Source organism: Haliotis asinina, chromosome 5 (assembly GCF_037392515.1).
Source record: "Haliotis asinina isolate JCU_RB_2024 chromosome 5, JCU_Hal_asi_v2, whole genome shotgun sequence".
Classification (NCBI taxonomy): domain Eukaryota; kingdom Metazoa; phylum Mollusca; class Gastropoda; order Lepetellida; family Haliotidae; genus Haliotis; species Haliotis asinina.
The window spans coordinates 4,711,610-4,727,137 of record NC_090284.1 but is presented as its reverse complement, the minus strand read 5'-3'; the positions used below and the strand labels follow the sequence as shown (position 1 = coordinate 4,727,137).

Below are 15,528 nucleotides of genomic sequence, written 5' to 3'. Positions count from 1 at the left end.
TGCCAAGGCAGCACTCAACAAATCTGTGACACCGCTTCTTATTCCCTACAGTGATTACAAAGCCACCATTAGATCTTATATCCGTGATCTGATGCAAAAGAAGTGGGACACCCAAGTGGGTATAAATAAATTACATGAGATAAAACCTTACATTGGTTATACCCACTTGGGTTGTCAATCCAGATTTGAAGAGGTCATACTACGACGATGTCGTATTGGCCACACTAGATATACTCATGCATACCTGTTGAAAGGTGAGGATCCTCGATTTTGCATCCCTTGTGATGAGAGAGTCACGGTCAAGCATATTCTGCTTGACTGTGTTGAATTCTCCATCACAAGGGATAAATATTTTACAGTTAAAACAATGAAGGATCTTTTTACCAACGTTAATTCTCATTTTATTATAGGTTTTTTAAAAGAAATTGATTTTTTGGGTGAATTTTGAATAGTATGTTTCTGTAAATAGATGTATTTTAATGATTGGTAGTTTGAATTAGTAACTTGAATTGTTGGTGGCTGTACCCTCAAAGGGGGTTGAAGTATTGTAAAATTATTGTCCTCCTGAGAGGGTACGTAAGTCCACAAACATTCACAGTAAATGTAAGTCTGCCAGGTCTTTGAATGTCATTTAGAAGTGAAAATACATAAGAATGAAGATTTTTATGGATATCAACTTCTTTATGAGAGAACACAACGTTTCGGAGTTAATGCTTACTCCTTCATCAGGTGACCTGATGAAGGAGTAAGCATTAACTCCGAAACGTTGTGTTCTCTCATAAAGAAGTTGATATCCATAAAAATCTTCATTCTTAAGTCTGCCAGGTTTTTAATTGTAGTATTCATGTTGTTTTAATTTTGGCTAACCTTTCGTACAATCGCCAGCAGCTGAGGGGATGATGTAAATCCAACTAGGGTCCATGCAGGTAGCAAAGGTACTGTAAGTCCCCATGGTCCCTAGTGTGGTGATCTACCTTCAGTTGTTGGCGATCTATAGTCTGTTTTTATTATGTATTGTCTAAATAGTGCTATTAGTTTTAACTTTCCATACTAGTTTTACTTAAAACTGTGATATGCTAGTTGTTTTACTGTCCTCCGTTGACAGATTTTTCCATATGCATATATTTAATTTAAATGTTCTCGTCACGATATGGCTGAGATATTGCCCATGTGACGTTAAACATTAACTCACTCACTGAGACAATGTGCAAATAATCTTAATAAAAAACAAACCCAAAACAACCCATCCACCATCACTGCCAAACCCATCCTTGTCCTGTTCCTCAGCCCTCTACCCTTACCCCCAACAGGGCCTCTTGTATGTATTCTCACGTAAAAATTGTGCTCTCTGGTGACAATAAACTATTTACTGATATCATTGCACAGTATGTGGATATACTGTGGGAAGCATAAACTGTAAAATGTTGAATGTGAAAAGGAAGGTAGAATATTTTCTTTCTAAATGGGTTTGAACAAAGGGGTAACTGATTTATTAATATTAATTTCAAACCGGATTGATGTTCTGGTATTCGTCGTTATCGTACTTAAATTGATCTTTCAGAATTACTTAGTAGTAATTCAATCCGTCATATGGAATGGCTAATGAAACTTGGTCCATTATCTTTTGAATGTTGTCTTGAAGCATGGCGACTTTCGTGACACAGATTTATAATCTAGTTCCTCTTAGACATCTGCGTTGATGGTCATCAATCACATTTTGTGATAAACATCAATTTGACGCTTCCCTTGATCTTGCAAGGCCAAATGTAAAGCTGGTACCTGTAGTGTGAAGACGGTGCCTAGAGAAACCGGCTCATTAATGATTCATTTCTCTATTTTCAGAGAGGTCATGCAACGTGAAACTGGAAATGCCATTCCTCGGCCAGAATGCACAGAACATAATCAACCTTCATTTCTCACGATGTAAAGAAGGAACACCTTAGACCTACCCCTTCCTTTTTTCAGTATGGCGTCCAATAGGGACCAAATGGGTCTGAAAAGGCTGCGCAATGACGAGATAAAGTCTTTGTTGGGTCCCTGTATGATAAGCTTCGCCATACCCCTGTTGATACCAGGGTTGACCATAACTCTTGTGGCCTTCAGTGATGAGACTGGATTTTCGAAATATGGAGCTCTGCACATTGTGGGCATCCTTATATTATCAACAGCGTGTGTGTTGTTGGTAGTCGGGTGTGTTATCAAGTGTACGTGGAAGTCTAAAGTATTTCCTATGATGCAAGTTGCTTCTCACAAAGTAACAACTCATGAAAAGCCAAAACAAGTTGTAGGCGTGACCTTAACTAGAGATCGATTACCTCCCTTGAACGGTCCACTTCCAGGAGGATCTTCGATGCTACGTGACCAAATTCCTAAAACGGAAAAGAGAGTCCCGCCGTGGAGGTTATCTGGGACAGATTCAGGGAGTGATTCTGGTGACATAACAGGTTCTGTCTCGGAAGACAATATATACTCCTCGCGGTCGGAGAAGAGTAAGTTACACTGGCTTCCTTCTAACAATTTCATGATGGAACCATCCAATAACAACACCGATAAAACTAAATCGGATAGAAAAGAAACAACTATTTTGATAGAAAATACAGACTCTGGTAAGTCATATGGCGTAACAAACACTACGACTGCTCTTCAGGATCCCAATGCAAATACGAAGTTTAGCACAGAGGATGATGGACAATTAACTAAAGCTGCGCTAGCGTGTCCTTCCTACACAAACATGCTGCATAACGGCGGACAACATGGGATACAAGAGGAAACCAGTCAGGTATCTCCAGACGAAGAGACCCGAATGCGGAAGCCTGTGAGTGGCTGGGTGTCAAGACAGTCTGACGCCAAGTATGTATGCAGTTGTATTTTCTTCTCTTTATTGTCAAAGTATATTAAGGGACAAGACACTTTCTTCATCTTAAAGAAATTACCTAGAAAAAAACCACTGTCAGTTTGGGGCATATGTATTTGAATCATTCTCCAATGGTGATTGCAGCAGGCCACACAGAAACTAAATCAAGTACATTATCAAAAATACAAATAAAATCCAAAACAAAAACATCCAAGACTTGTTAATATTTCATCCATAAAACAAACACGTGAGCATAAGATAAATGTCAAATGATTTTTCCAGTGGTCCTACAGATTTCTACCTTGAAACTGAATACAAGTGGTGATGATAGGAAAGATCTTTAAAGTTCTGAAATGTATACACCAATGTCTACAGTTATGGAATATTGCCCTTGTTATACTGGGTAGTACACCAACTGGGTAGTTTTATGTCCCTCTGCTTTCTACGGTTTATAAGTGAAATGTCCATTTCTCATATTCCGATATAGGCCAGTACCGGGATGTGACCATCTTCACTGAAGCATATGCTGGTTGACATTGCAACATTACAATCCTGATATCAAGTTATAGTGGTTTACATTTAGATATGGCAATTCCCACTGTAAGATATGGTGTTGGTGTCGGAATTCTGTTAACGCTGAATCGTTTAAATCTGAAGTTTATAACTACAAGAAGATGTATTAATTATTCGTTTCGAACCCACATAACCGCTGACCATACTTTGGGGCTCTTTTCTTACAAATGTTGAATGATTACATTGTTATTGTTATGTGAAGTGGAATATCCGCTCTAGACCTGTGATCAAACTGAGCAATAGTTGTGGATTACCATGTAATGCAGCCTTGTACGTATGACAACTGGGTGTATTTCCATATTAACATACAAAACTACAAGCATAAAATCACATACAGACTCTTTGTAAAATATAGTTCTGATTAACTGATAATCATCTGAGTACTAACTAGCCATGTTTGATGGTATAACGGGGCACTTTTAAGTACACTTTCTTTTAAGTAGATCTATCTATCTATCTTTATCTATCTATCTATCTATCTACCTATCTGTCTGTCTATGTATCTATCTATCTATCTATCTATCTATGGATGCATATATGTCTTGTGGATGTTTCACACACACACACATACACTCGCAAGCGCTCACACACACACACACACACGGACACACACGGACAGAGAGACATACTAAAACACAGGCGCACACACATGTTCCTCTCCTCTTCGCTAAACCTCTTTATCGTTTACAATGTTCCGCTATACGCTATTATTAAGTGAACTTAACAGAATATTCAATTAGAGATGTACAGATCGAACCAGCTTATTGTAAATGTTATGAGTTTTAAGGTCTTAAAAAGTGTTGAAGATTCCGTTGATTGTGTTGTAATTCAGTACAAAGCCAAAGATTACCATGGCAACAAAACTGCCAACACATAAGAACGCCAAACAAACGAAACACCATACAAATCAAACATTCAAACAACCAAGATCAAATATAAAACATTAACGTAAGAAACAACGTTTTGGTTCGAAGAAACATTTAGCTAACCTGATTAGTACTTTGGTCGTGAGGAGAAAGGCGTTCACATGAAGAATAATAATGAGTCAGGGAGAAATACTGTCTAAAGATGTGCAATCCATGAATGAGCCCATAAAATCTCACAGCTGAGTGAAAACAGAGTAGGACAGGAGATGTGTTATCTATACACTCCACATTTAGATGTTGTCAGTGAATATAGCATGTATATTATGAATAATTTAATGGAGAAATTAACTTTCATTTGAATATATATATCATCGTTTGTATATTCCCATAGGTTATCTTTGTGAAATACACTTTTCATGAATATTTCTAATTTCTAAATAGAAACCAACCAGCGATGGCTATCGGTTTTAACGGTAGATATGCTTCAGTGTCAGAAATAAGATAAAGATCATATTTATGGTCATCAAACAGACGATGTGGTGGTATGTGTGCATGTCAATGATAATATATGTGCATGTGTCAGTGATGCCATGTGTGGGTGCATCTATGATGGTATGTGTCGATGTATCTGTGAAGGTATGTGTGGGTGCATCTGTGATGATTTATGCGGATGTATCTGTGATGATTTATGCGGATGTATCTGTGATTGTTTGTGTGGGTGCATCTGTGATGGTATGTGTGGGTGCATCTGTGATGGTATGTGTGGGTGTATCTGTGATAGTATGTGTGGGTGTATCTGTGATGGTGTGTTTGGGTGTATCTGTGATGGTATGTGTGGGTGTATCTGTGATGGTGTGTTTGGGTGTATCTGTGATGGTATGTTTGGGTGTATCTGTGATGGTATGTGTGGGTGCATCTGTGATGGTGTGTTTGGGTGTATCTGTGATGGTATGTGTGGGTGTATCTGTGATGGTATGTGTGGGTGTATCTGTGATGGTGTGTTTGGGTGTATCTGTGATGGTATGTGTGGGTGTATCTGTGATGGTATGTGTGGGTGTATCTGTCATGGTGTGTTTGGGTGTATCTGTGATGGTATGTGTGGGTGTATCTGTGATGGTATGTGTGGGTGTATCTGTGATGGTGTGTTTGGGTGTATCTGTGGTGGTATGTGTGGGTATATCTGTGATGGTGACGGATTACCGACTTGTTGAACTTAAGAAAAAGTACATTGTTTTCACAAAATCATAATTTTATAAATACACCGACTTCATTATATTTCATAAGACAGACATGCATCCGTACAGGTACAGTAACTGAATGCTTCATTATTACCTTTATCAATATTTGTCAAATATTTGATGATGAAATGTATCCGGGTATGCTATATGGATCAGAAATGTGCGGCAACAACAAATATTTACACTACCCCCTATCTAGTCGGTTGGCAAGAGAACCAACTAGATAGGATGTCTATGAAGAAGATTCTGTGGGGCAAGTTATCTCATACCCTGTTTCGTGCAAATATTAGACATCAAGGCCAGCCAATAAACAGTCTCGGTTTTCTGCCGAGATCTCTGAAACTCATTGAAACCACCAAGGTGTTCGCGAAAGAGGTAAGCATGCCCCGCTCCGTCTTCGATATCTGCAGGGTATACGGTCCGATGAATCTCCACCATACCGTGGCTGCATCTTCGACTCGATCCGGTAATTCAGTTGCCTCCCTTGGCAACTGGGTGTATTTCCATATTAACATACAAAACTACAAGCATAAAATCACATACAGACTCTTTGTAAAATATAGTTCTGATTAACTGATAATCATCTGAGTACTAACTAGCCATGTTTGATGGTATAACGGGGCACTTTTAAGTACACTTTCTTTTAAGTAGATCTATCTATCTATCTTTATCTATCTATCTATCTATCTACCTATCTGTCTGTCTATGTATCTATCTATCTATCTATCTATCTATGGATGCATATATGTCTTGTGGATGTTTCACACACACACATACACTCGCAAGCGCTCACACACACACACACACACGGACACACACGGACAGAGAGACATACTAAAACACAGGCGCACACACATGTTCCTCTCCTCTTCGCTAAACCTCTTTATCGTTTACAATGTTCCGCTATACGCTATTATTAAGTGAACTTAACAGAATATTCAATTAGAGATGTACAGATCGAACCAGCTTATTGTAAATGTTATGAGTTTTAAGGTCTTAAAAAGTGTTGAAGATTCCGTTGATTGTGTTGTAATTCAGTACAAAGCCAAAGATTACCATGGCAACAAAACTGCCAACACATAAGAACGCCAAACAAACGAAACACCATACAAATCAAACATTCAAACAACCAAGATCAAATATAAAACATTAACGTAAGAAACAACGTTTTGGTTCGAAGAAACATTTAGCTAACCTGATTAGTACTTTGGTCGTGAGGAGAAAGGCGTTCACATGAAGAATAATAATGAGTCAGGGAGAAATACTGTCTAAAGATGTGCAATCCATGAATGAGCCCATAAAATCTCACAGCTGAGTGAAAACAGAGTAGGACAGGAGATGTGTTATCTATACACTCCACATTTAGATGTTGTCAGTGAATATAGCATGTATATTATGAATAATTTAATGGAGAAATTAACTTTCATTTGAATATATATATCATCGTTTGTATATTCCCATAGGTTATCTTTGTGAAATACACTTTTCATGAATATTTCTAATTTCTAAATAGAAACCAACCAGCGATGGCTATCGGTTTTAACGGTAGATATGCTTCAGTGTCAGAAATAAGATAAAGATCATATTTATGGTCATCAAACAGACGATGTGGTGGTATGTGTGCATGTCAATGATAATATATGTGCATGTGTCAGTGATGCCATGTGTGGGTGCATCTATGATGGTATGTGTCGATGTATCTGTGAAGGTATGTGTGGGTGCATCTGTGATGATTTATGCGGATGTATCTGTGATGATTTATGCGGATGTATCTGTGATTGTTTGTGTGGGTGCATCTGTGATGGTATGTGTGGGTGCATCTGTGATGGTATGTGTGGGTGTATCTGTGATAGTATGTGTGGGTGTATCTGTGATGGTGTGTTTGGGTGTATCTGTGATGGTATGTGTGGGTGTATCTGTGATGGTGTGTTTGGGTGTATCTGTGATGGTATGTTTGGGTGTATCTGTGATGGTATGTGTGGGTGCATCTGTGATGGTGTGTTTGGGTGTATCTGTGATGGTATGTGTGGGTGTATCTGTGATGGTATGTGTGGGTGTATCTGTGATGGTGTGTTTGGGTGTATCTGTGATGGTATGTGTGGGTGTATCTGTGATGGTATGTGTGGGTGTATCTGTCATGGTGTGTTTGGGTGTATCTGTGATGGTATGTGTGGGTGTATCTGTGATGGTATGTGTGGGTGTATCTGTGATGGTGTGTTTGGGTGTATCTGTGGTGGTATGTGTGGGTATATCTGTGATGGTGACGGATTACCGACTTGTTGAACTTAAGAAAAAGTACATTGTTTTCACAAAATCATAATTTTATAAATACACCGACTTCATTATATTTCATAAGACAGACATGCATCCGTACAGGTACAGTAACTGAATGCTTCATTATTACCTTTATCAATATTTGTCAAATATTTGATGATGAAATGTATCCGGGTATGCTATATGGATCAGAAATGTGCGGCAACAACAAATATTTACACTACCCCCTATCTAGTCGGTTGGCAAGAGAACCAACTAGATAGGATGTCTATGAAGAAGATTCTGTGGGGCAAGTTATCTCATACCCTGTTTCGTGCAAATATTAGACATCAAGGCCAGCCAATAAACAGTCTCGGTTTTCTGCCGAGATCTCTGAAACTCATTGAAACCACCAAGGTGTTCGCGAAAGAGGTAAGCATGCCCCGCTCCGTCTTCGATATCTGCAGGGTATACGGTCCGATGAATCTCCACCATACCGTGGCTGCATCTTCGACTCGATCCGGTAATTCAGTTGCCTCCCTTGGCTGGCTTTTTATCCAATCAGGTGACAGTACCAATCACCACGCACTTTCCCTTTTTGAATTATCGAACCGATTAATCATGGCAAGACAGTTCATTCAGAAGAACTCTGAAAGAGGTAGGAGTTCTTGCATAATTTTTTTAAAGTTTCGGACCTGACAGTTTTGTCTGCACTATTTTCTGCGAGCAAATGTCCATAGTTGCCACCGCTATCTTTGTTGCCACTGGCTAGCTCGGTTGTAACGGTGACTTATCTGACTGGTTCGTGCGAGAATGCGGAGCCAGCAATGCGAGGTAACAAATTATCGGGCCTAGCCGAAGATGCATCCACGTTATAGTGGAAATATATCAGAACGTATACTCTGTAGATATCAAGGATGGTCAGGCTCTATCGGTATGTCATTTCGTGTCATGACGTGTAGGTTACAGGTGACTGCACAATGTCGGATGCAAGTTTTGCCACACATACTAAACAGCAAAAACAGCAAAAGAAACGCCACTTTCCAAAAAAAATGAAATCTCATACAAGTAAGCGTTCATGTTTATGTCTTCTATTCAAAAACTTAAGATAAAAATGTGTTTCTTTTGCTGTTCAGTATATTATCTGTACAACGAATGACAATAAAATGATAATGTTTTGATATCATGCTAGTACATTGTATTAACACACGGTATATTTTCCGTGAAAGTTAAAACAAGTCTCCAGCAACCCGTACTTGCGGAAAGAGGCGACCTTCCTGATCGAGGTGTCATTTTCACCAGAGACCATAAAAAGTACCTGTTTACAGTGACGGGGTTGATGCGTCATCGCTTCCCTATAACGTAAATAGATGTTCAAGCTAATGATTAAGATATCAATGACTTGATCGCCGTCATAGGGCTACCTTTTTTTGCTGAATCTGGCGTGAAACAACAAGGGAAAAACTAATAGCTTTATCACCACATTGTCTTTCTAGGCTGATGGGGGCTGCCAAGATTTCATCCGAAACGCTCTCCCACTCGGAATCCTCAGAGGTTACAGACGACCGTGATGCTGATGACGACGATGACGACGCAACACTTACTGAAGCTTCCAGAAACTGCAGTACTGTGCCGGAGATAGCTGATCTTGACCGAGATGATACTGTAGAGGTCGATAGGTTTAACAATGTATGGAGAGGGGAAAGTCAGAACTCTGTTGAAATATCCAGCGTGTTGTCTCAAGAGGAATACTCCGAGGAGTCTCTGTCAGTTGTGTCCAAGGATCAGTTGGAGATCGCCGAGCCGAGCGGGTCTAGGGGCAGAGCGTCCACCGACAGCGCTATGGAGAGCGGAGGTGACCACTCCAGGGCTCTTTCACACAGGGTCAGTGACAGAGTGGAGACAAATGGTCGGTTGATGGAGGATCTTGAGGGTGGGGATGAACGACCCGGACCTCCGTCCCGTAGAGTTAGTGACAGAGTTGAGGCCACAGGTCGGCTAGGGGACAGTCTGGAGGGTGTTCAGTCCCGTCCTCTGCCCCGCAGGGTCAGTGACACAAGCTTCCGGTGATGTCTGAAGAGGAGACAACTCCCGTAACTTAATGCTACATATTTACGCCTACCTCAGGGCAGCACTCAGTGTGTACAATGAGTGGACAATGAACTATGATGCTACCTTGTACATGTCGATTTCAGGGCAGCGGTCGCAAACTACAATGAGCTGCCTAAGTTCTGACCGTACAATGTACACTGACGATATCTACTGGTCCCTTCTCAGGGCAGAGTTCCAGGCTTTTGCTATGCTTCAGGACGTCCTCTTGACGTGTGGGTGTATTTGTTGTGCTTTCACAAACTAGCAGTATTACTTACAACGACACCGCTGTGATACGCAAATCATAGGACAGATTTACCTATTTATCTGTCAACAGATTCTCGTGTTTTATGCCTCACCTTCTTTATACATACTTGTGAAACCAGTGTTATTCATGTACATGCAAAGCAAAGAATATTTTTGTGTATTCAAGATATTTACATCATTCTCATCTTGCCACAAATCAAAGCTATTTGTCTACTGTTAATGACAGATTAGACACACTGAACCCGGGCAATCAGGACCATGTGTCATGACAATTTCATAAACATGGTTTTAAGAATATGAGTTAAACAACATTATGTTATAGGTATCTTAGGTTCAAAAAGGAACATTGTGAAGAACAATACTTAACTGGTCGTGACGAAATGTTCGAGATGATCAGACATTCGAGATGATCAGACATTCGAGATGATCAGACATTCAAATAAAACTATCACTATATATGACCTCTAATTCAATGACGGAAGTAACAAAAAGAGACACTGAAGTTTTACTTCCGTGTTTACTTACATGTATATTATACATATTGTTGTGAAATATTGATAACTGGTATGCATCTGTTCAGTTCTGTTTCCCGATTCTGACACCATTTCTAACATCTGACATTATAATCCCCTCTACACATCCAAAGATTGATATGTAACATCTTTCACTAGTGCCAGTTGTACATATCTACTTTACGAGTGACAACTCATGCGATCCATAGATTGTGAATCGAGTGTGGTGTCATATATCAGTAACTGCACCATTTTAGTATTTAGCCATCATGATGTATACTCCTAGGCCAAATGAAGAGATAGCATCAAAATAAAGTAATATGATACATCCAGCCTTATCACCCATACTGCATATCTTGACCAAGTTGAACACCAGTGCTTGGCACCATCCATTAGACAATGTGATCAATGCTCACTCCACCGGTTTGTCTATGAACATGTGGACACTGTTTCAACAGTGGACTGAACCCAGCTAGTTTTTAGTAACCCGATACCCCCTGTAGCTAGTTCCACAAGAAGAAGAATTTTTCGAGGGTGGGAGTTGTCATACTAATTACTGAATAACACGTTTAGGATTGCCGAGAGATCCTAAGAGACAGGGACTTTTCTAGCATTTGGAATAGGGCTATATCCTGATCTTTATATAAGGTGTTGCGTTACGGAAATTGTTTGAATATTTTTATTATGCGATATCAGTTCTAGAAGTAGTAATGCCGCAATGAAATAAGACACTGTTCAAGGTTACAGTGCTTGAGGGGACCTTCCCAGATTTCATAGGGTGAAATATGTTTATCTTCATTAACATATTTACACTGTGACAAATCTATCTATCTATAGAAGTTACTAATAGTCAGCAGAGTTTTGGGCGAGCAGAAACTGTACCAATGTGAGAGGCGTAAGTCAAGTACAAGCAGAGTGAGATCATTAACGTGTTTATCGGTATCTCATAATATGCTAACTGTGTGATAAATTTACATATCCTTATTATGTATTACCCAAAGACTGGTCTATTGACGCGGCTTGGTGCCATGGATAATATCAACACAGGTTTTATAAAGCTGATGAATAGACAGATATTTCTGTAGTTTGCACAATGTAGCATACGAGATTTTATTTTGAACATGTTTATGCGGATGAAGATTTCGTGTTAGAGATATTTATTAAATTTAATAAAAATATCGATCGTAGCATTTGTGACAAATATCAGAAGGTTATTCCGGAAGGCTTGTCTGTATTGTTCAGCGAAAGTCTCTCCCAGTGGCAGTTGTGATTGAATTCTTGGGTATCTTTATAACTTTGCACATCCATAGGTCATTTTCGCATATGACATTAACGTCAAAGCGTCCATTGCTCCGACACCACTGAGGATTGATACCAATAATACTTGATGTAAATGTCTGCAGAATCTTCACTCCTTTATTATATCTATGTCGAGCAATGCAGGAGTGATAGTACTAAACAAGTCGTTCACTGGTCACGAGCGGGATATGGACTGATGCACCCTGTATGCTAACATAAATAAACACAGAGGCTGAATCAACCCATGGGCCCCGAGGGACAACGTATTTATCTTACAGAACACATTATTGTTAATTTGGAAGGTGTTGAAACACGGGTATTATGTCATAATAAGTACCAGATGCAAATGATATACGTGTCTTGACAGATCATACGTAACATTTTATATCCTGAATGCTCATACGCATATGAACAACCATTGTCAACACACGTACGTTTATGTTGTGCTGTCTACAGAACGTACATCCTGCTAACACCCAAAGAGCTTATACGTTTACATCGTTACTGTATATACCCTGTATACAGTTTAAAACATATGTACTAATATATGCCTGTAGAACTCTGAGTACGTACAAAGAGGGCATGCGTCAGTACCGTTAAATGTGATGTTACGAGTTATATCCTTGTATAAACCCGTGGGAAGCAATACACGGTTCAGGTTTGTTACGCAAAGGCATTGTATATTCTGTTATGACATAAATACTTCAGAGAAGGAACAATTTCGAATAAAAATGTAAACACTTATTTTGTGTTTTCTTAGTTACTTATTAAAGTTTATATACATGTATCCATAATAAAGAAGACCTTACAGTTTTGCTGTTCGTAGTCCAACATTCAGGAACATTTGTTACCAAAAGTTCCAAACTGTAAATACTTTGAACTTTGGTTTTACGCCGCTTTAGCAATACTCCTGTATTTCCAGAAATAGGCTTCACACATTGTACCCATGAAGGGAATCGAACCCAGACCTTCACAGTTACGAGCTTTTAACCACTAGGCTACCCCACCATCCCGAACGAACAAGAACTTGCAGAGTTACGTTGTCTAATGTTTTGAACGCCAACACTATTTGGAAACTGTAAGACTGATACAAACAACGTGTGTCGTACAATTAAATCGTTCCAGGTTACACGGTGACTCGGTCTGAGCGCGGGCACACACACGGCAGACGGCAAGTAGGCCCGGTGCATACTAAACGTTGACATGCATTTATATGAAATACGGAATGTTAACTGACTTGAATATGGGTTCTACAGAAAGGGATAAATAGAAAACGGTGTATTAGATGTGTCCTGCTGGGAAACATTGAGAAGTATTACATGAAACATTGTGCTCTTCTCAGCGCTGGTTCCTCCATCACGCTACTGGGAGATGGGCCGCTGCTCGCTATAGAGGCTGATGCTCGGAGTTCCTCGGTTACTGGGAGAGGTGGTTTTACTAATCTTTTGGTACTGTTCAAGCAAATGGCCTGCCTCAAAGGAGTCCTGAAGCCTGTATAAAACTGCATATCAACACCAATATTTCTGTGGAAGATACTAAAACCTGCCATGCCGAATTATAACTGACTGGAACACTTCCTCTGACTTACTCGAACTGATCTCGCTGTAGCATTCTTTAACGGTGTCAATAAACCCGTTTTCATAATCATGAAATAAAACTCAAATAATGATATTCTCAGCTAAAATAGAACCCATCCGACTAAATAATGAGCATGTGCCCAGGAATCACTAATAATCAGTGGTAACAGTGGTGTTTGTCATCCTGGTCGTATCCTGGGAATGTGCACATTGTAGCTGTATACATCAGGTAAGGTAGCTATGTATACATCAAACAGAGAATGTACACACTATAGCTGTATACATCAGACAAGATAGCTATGTATACACCAAACAGTGAATTGAAGAGTGGAAACAATTACGTATCGCAGTTAAATAATGCTTTAACGTGGCAGACTTAACGACAATTAACACATCAGCCAACTCTCAAAAGCAATCCTGTAGAAACATTTCTCACATTGTAGAAACATTTCTCACCAGGCAGTCGTCTCATTAGCATTGCCCGGCAGAACTAGGGCCAACTACAGGATGTTATGTAACAGCCACATCGAAAGAGAACAACTTTGGATAGCTTGTCTTCAAGAGAGTAGTGGTATGAGCATTATCAAGACAGTCTATATACGTATCAACCTTATAACAGTATACTGATTCCGAACTGCCGTCTGTCCTTCTGTCCTTGTAACTCTAATGTGAGCATTCAAGAATTGTATGGACGTGAATATAGACCAAAGTTTTAAACATTTTGTTTCAAGTTGCACCTGTCAGGGAATTGTGAACATAAAAACCAAGAACCATGTTCAGCTATCTTAGCCCTGCCACGGGTCGCACTGATAACATCGGATATACTAGGTATCAGAGACCGATATCTCTTGTGCTGAGCAGACCGAGTTTGGCTAACATATCCAAGGTGTAATACGTGTGTTTGTTTACGGTTGTGTTATATCGTGACATCCCTGCTCATAGTCACGTGTATCACGCGCAAACACGGTGGAACACAAGTCATGCAGCTAATCTGCTTCAGAGTGAATGCCAGACATCTCTAATGGCATCAATAAAATAAATCATACAGTTCTAGCAAGAAACATCAAGCTCTCAATAACAACCATACCGCCAGCCTAATGAGGTACTACAATCGAGGTAAAGCAATGATTACACGATGCCATTTAGAAAGTGGTCATATGCAACATGTGTCATATTTGGAATTTCACTTTCTTAGTAAAGTACAAATTCTAGCACTTTTTTTTGTTGAATCCCATCCGGGATTCGAACCCGCACCCTCAGAGCCAGCACACAAAGTCAGCCGTCTAGCCCACTCAGCCACCGCGACTTCCACAAAAATGACAGTCGGCTAACTGGTAGTCTAGACTGCGTACTTTGTGTACTCCTCTGATGAGTGTAAATTGGCACGGTTCCCACGGCCGAAAGCTATGGTTACATGATGCCATTTAAAAAGTGGTCAAATGCAACATATGTCATATTTGGGATTTCACTTTCTTAGTAAAGTACAAATTCTAGTACCTTTTTGGTTGAATCCTATCCGGGAGGTAAAGCAAGTTCGTAATACCAACCTTACCGCCAGCCTAATGAGGTAGTACAATCGAGGTAAAGCAAGTTTGCAATAGCAACCTTTTCCAATTACGACAAATAGTGATAGAATTATCTGAGGCAGCTGGGATATGTGTAAATAGGGGAGTCAGTCACAAATCACCCTGTGAGTGTCTGCACAGGGTAACTAGTTTTCTATCTTCCACCATGGTAACCATATGGTAGCTTTAACTATTGTATCTTTACTGTAACTACTGGTAATACACGGAAGTTTATGTTGAAACTACATTGGTGTACTTGTCAAATATTCTGCTGACGAAATATTATATCAGTTCGGTTTCATTCTATTACAATGGTCACCTTTAACACGAGTTGTGTCAGAATGTATGGCGTTTGATACGAAATGTATGCGTTGCCAAATCAGCCACTATCAAATGTAGGCGCCAACCTCTTTCCACATTTCATTTGAAAAAA

General features: G+C 39.7%; 1 protein-coding gene across 1 annotated transcript; it reads left to right on the top strand.

Annotated features, from left to right (window-relative positions):
* Positions 1–1,966: 1,966 nt before the first annotated feature.
* On the top strand, positions 1,967–9,854 carry LOC137283411 (uncharacterized). The gene is made up of 2 exons (XM_067814884.1): positions 1,967–2,850; positions 9,281–9,854. The coding sequence occupies exons 1-2, from the start codon at positions 1,967–1,969 to the stop codon at positions 9,852–9,854; spliced, it is 1,458 nt and encodes a 485-aa protein (XP_067670985.1).
* Positions 9,855–15,528: the final 5,674 nt, after the last annotated feature.

Excerpts from the sequence above, each read along its gene's own strand:
- LOC137283411 (XM_067814884.1), top strand. The coding sequence starts at position 1,967 with ATGGCGTCCAATAGGGACCAAATGGGTCTGAAAAGGCTGCGCAATGAC. Across the intron at positions 2,851-9,280 it reads TCAAGACAGTCTGACGCCAA|GCTGATGGGGGCTGCCAAGA; the intron begins GTATGTATGCAG and ends TTGTCTTTCTAG.